Below are 4,068 nucleotides of genomic sequence, written 5' to 3' on the forward strand. Positions count from 1 at the left end.
GGGGACAGGAAGCGGCGAAGCCGCCGCGGCTCCTTCCGGCTCCTGGTGGCCGTGGACGGCGTCAACGCGCTCTGGGGCAGGACCACGCTGAGCAAGGAGGACAAGAGCCCTGTGAGCACGGGGCCTGGGGTGGCTGAGATGCTCACAATGCCAAGCAACACTCTCCATTTTCAGAAGGCTCCAAACCTGGTTTTATTCTAGCACATGCATGCTTTTTATACATTCTTGCAAAAGTCAGAAATACTCGTTGGTCAGGAAAGACAAAGTGCTCATAGTTTCTCTTATTTCTTCTTTCTTTCTTGGTTTCTGTGTCAACAGCCTTGGTAGAAGATGCTTTCAGGTTTCTCTTATTTCTCCTTCTTTCTTTCTTGGTTTCTGTGTCAACAGCCTTGGCAGAAAATTCTTTCAGGGGTAAACATGGATCCTCTTCTCAAACTTTTCTCTGACTCACCAGTCACTATAAAACTTCTTGCACAGGTGCCTTTTTGGGCTACCTAAAAGCAGAGGGCAGACAAAATTAAGAGAATAAAAGCAGTTCTATTTATTGAGGGGCCTTCAGGTACATTTTGGGCAGACAAAGCCCCCAGGGCCTGCACACAAAATGGACAACACATCACAGGTTTTCACACTTTTATAAGTTTGGTCCATTTCCATATTAATCTTTCAATTACAGCTTGAGGTAATGAAATAATTTACCCCAAGTTTGCTCACCCCAGCTCACTTATGTTTACATTTTTCAAGGCCTGAGACAGTGAGGTTGTCCTTGATCGCCAGGCCTGGAGAGGAATTGTTGTGTCTGCCCAAAATGGGAAACCTGTAGCTAGCACTGGATATGGAGTTTAGAGTTATACACCAAAGAATTGCAGGATTACAGATATATAAAATTTTTGTAAAATATAAATTTATATACGTATATATAATATTTTAAAATGATAAATATTATATATAGTATTTTACATATATATCTATATCTATCTATATATATAGATGAAGATATATAGAGAGATATATATATATATAATATTTTAAAATTATAAAAGCTAAAATTATTTTCCCAGAGCTCTGCTGCAGGGGAGAGCAGGGAGCCTGTTTAATTTTAGTTCTGTGGCAATCCCTGAAAATGTTCAGGCTTTGGAGGGGCCTGAAAGTTCCATATTGTGCTTCAGACAATTTTTCCAGAGTTTTTCCAGTCTCTCCCTGAGGCAGAAGTGCAGGTGGGTGTTGTTGGAGAGGCAGGGCCTGGCTGTTGCTCAGTGCAGCATGACTCAGGCTCGATGCTGCGGGGCCAAGGGAAAGCAAAGCTAAAAATGGTGCCTGAAGGATGGAAATGATCCTGCCAGGCTAGCTGGAAGGAGGGGAGGGGAATTCGTGCCTGATGGAAGCTGCTGGCAGTGAAATAGTGACATGGCCATCTCCACCAGGTTTCTCCAGAGGAGCTGACGCTCGTGCACAACCTGCGGAAGATGCTGAGGAACGACTGGGTGAGTTCAGGCTCTGCCTCTGCCAGCAGTGAAATCTGCCACAAGCCCAAAGCTGCGAGTCCAGCAGCGCTGAGGGACAGCAGCAGTGTGTCCCCAGTGATTGTGACGCCCCCTGAGGAGGATGAGGACAGCTGGAATGTGCAGCAGCATTTCCTGATTCCCCCTGGCAGGCTCTGCTGCAGGACCCTGACAGCTCTTTGGGTTATGAGTTCTTGGAGCTAGTGAGAACTGCTGCTTTCTGAACATTTTGCTGTAGGAGGTCAACTCCTCCTGCTGCTTTTTCAATCCCCAGAGCTAGAACGTGTGATGGTGGCCACCAGCGGGTTTGGGTGAAGGAAGAGACGAGATCCTTGACTCCATTACAGAAGGCTTGATTTATTATTTTATGATATATACATATACTATACCATACTAAAAAAGAAAAAGAAAAGAGAGTTTCCAGAAGCTGCTAAGCTAAGCTAAAAAAAGTAAAGAATGATAACAAACCAGCTCTCTCGGACTGTGTCTGAGAGATCTCGGTTCTGGATTGGCCATTAATTATAAACACGCAAGCTGGGCCAATCCAGACAGATTTGTTGCATTCCACAGCAGCAGATAATCTATTGTTTATGTCTTGTTGCTGAACTTCTCAGCTTCAGCAGGTAAAATCCTCAAAGAGGGATTTTGAAAGAAATGTCTGTGACAAGAATGAGTAGGCTGCAGATTTAAAGCTGTATAGGAAAGTCCATTTTAAACTATTTCACTTGTTGGCATAGAAAACCCACAATAGGTAAGAAAAGTTTTAATGCCAGCCCTGGGAACGTGAGCTGTATATTTATTTTCTCTGTGCTCACATGGAGCAGCCAGGATGAGTGTGGTCTGCAGCATTATAAAAAGTTAATCCTGTAGAATTTTTGAAGAACCCAGATCCCAGAATGGGATCTTAAAGCCCACTCAGTGCCACCCCCTGCCATGGGCAGGGACACCTCCCACTGTCCCAGGTGCTCCCAGCCCCACCCAGCCTGGCCTTGGCACTGCCAGGGATGCAGGGGCAGCCACAGCTGTGCCAGGGCTGCCCACCCTCCCAGCCAGGAATTCCTTCCCAATATCCCACCTAACCCTGTCCTGTTACTATGAAACCATCTCCCCTTGTCCTGTCCCTCCATCCCTTGTTCCCAGTTCCTCTCCAGCTCTCCCAAAACCCCTTCAGGCCCTGCAAGGGGCTCTGAGCTCTCCCTGGAGCTTTTCCTTCTCCAGCTGAGCACTCCCAGCCTGCTCCAGAGGGGCTCCATCATGGAACCCTCCTCTGGACTTGCTGCAGCAGCTCCATCCTGCAATAAAAAGATGCCTCAGGGGTTGATCCTAAACCAGCGCCGGGTTTGCAGCTGACAGGATTTTTATTTCTGATCTGCTTTCCAGAATGGAGGTGCCATTGTGACCACCCTCAGCCAGACAGGCTCGCTCTTCAAACGCAGCTCAGCCTACACTCCCCAGGAGCTGCTGGGAAAGGTCAGTCAAGGCCTCTTTTGGGGTTTTTTTCCCTCTCTTCACATTGGGAAACAAAAAAAAAAAATGGTTGGTGACTGGTTCTGTTCAAGGGGACACTGCTCAGAGTCTCTGTGGGTCACACACACCTTTGGGTCAGCAGTGCCCTGAGTGCCAGGGGAGCCAAAAATGCCCTGGGGTGTGCCAGGCACGGGGGCAAGGCAGGGACTGGCCCTGCCCTGCCCTGGGGCACTTTGGGCATCACAATCCGTGAAAGGTCTGAAGATGCTGGAGGGTGTCCCAAGGAGGGGCCGCAGGATGAGGAGCATCTGAGGGCATTTCTGTCCAGCTGGAAAAGAGGAGCCTGAAGGGAGATCTCAGGGACCTGCAGCTCCTCGGGAGGGGCAGCTCTGATTTCTGTGACCAGGACAGGATGCAAGGGGAGGGTCGGGTTGGATGGCAGGAAAGGCTTTTCTCCAGAGGGTGCTGGGCACCAACAGGGAATGGGCACAGCCCCAAGGAGCCTGAGCTCTGCCTGAGCTCCAGGAGCACTTGGACACCACTCCCAGGCCCAGGGTGGGATCGCTGGGGTGTCCCCAGGGCCAGCAGCTGGACTGGCTGATCCTTGTGGGTCCCTTCCAACTGTGGATCCTCCGTAACTCCGTGACCGAGCTCTGGGCCGTGTGCCCACCCAGCCTCCAGCACTGACCCTGCCTGACCTCCCTTCCCAGGAGGGCTTCGATGCCTTGGACCCCTTTGTGCCCATCCCTGTCCCCAACTACAGCCCGAGGGAGTTCGAGAGCTGCTACGGCTACTACCTGGAGCGGAGGTGGCTGCAGCACGAGAAAGGTCGGTGCTGGGAGAGGGGGGAAAACCGGAGCTGTTCCCTCCCCCAGCCCCTCCAGCTCTGTTTTTCTCTGTTTTTCTCTCTCGCAGCGCACACGGAGGACGGCAAAGCGGAGCTGCAATTCCTCAGCGGCTCCAACCCTCGGCAGCTGGACCGGCTGGCGGGACCCCTCTAGCGCAATAAAGGCTCCGTTCCCCCGCTGTCCGTGTCCGTGTCCGTTCCCGCCCCCGCTCGCGTCCCCGCCCGTCCGGGGCGGGCCCCCTGACGCGCCCCCGG

At 51.1% G+C, this 4,068-nt stretch overlaps 1 protein-coding gene across 1 annotated transcript in view; it reads left to right on the forward strand.

Annotated features, from left to right (window-relative positions):
* Positions 1–3,993, forward strand: part of DAP3 (death associated protein 3) — a 22,459-nt gene extending 18,466 nt beyond the window's left edge. The window contains exons 10-13 of the mRNA XM_031064349.1: positions 1,422–1,481; positions 2,880–2,969; positions 3,677–3,794; positions 3,882–3,993. Coding sequence (XP_030920209.1) covers positions 1,422–1,481; positions 2,880–2,969; positions 3,677–3,794; positions 3,882–3,967 — 354 coding nt within the window. The 3' untranslated portion in view covers positions 3,968–3,993. The remainder of the gene's footprint in view (positions 1–1,421; positions 1,482–2,879; positions 2,970–3,676; positions 3,795–3,881) is intronic.
* Positions 3,994–4,068: the final 75 nt, after the last annotated feature.

The sequence above is a fragment of the Geospiza fortis genome, unplaced genomic scaffold, assembly GCF_000277835.1.
Source record: "Geospiza fortis unplaced genomic scaffold, GeoFor_1.0 scaffold313, whole genome shotgun sequence".
In the NCBI taxonomy this organism is placed as follows: Eukaryota; Metazoa; Chordata; class Aves; order Passeriformes; family Thraupidae; genus Geospiza; species Geospiza fortis.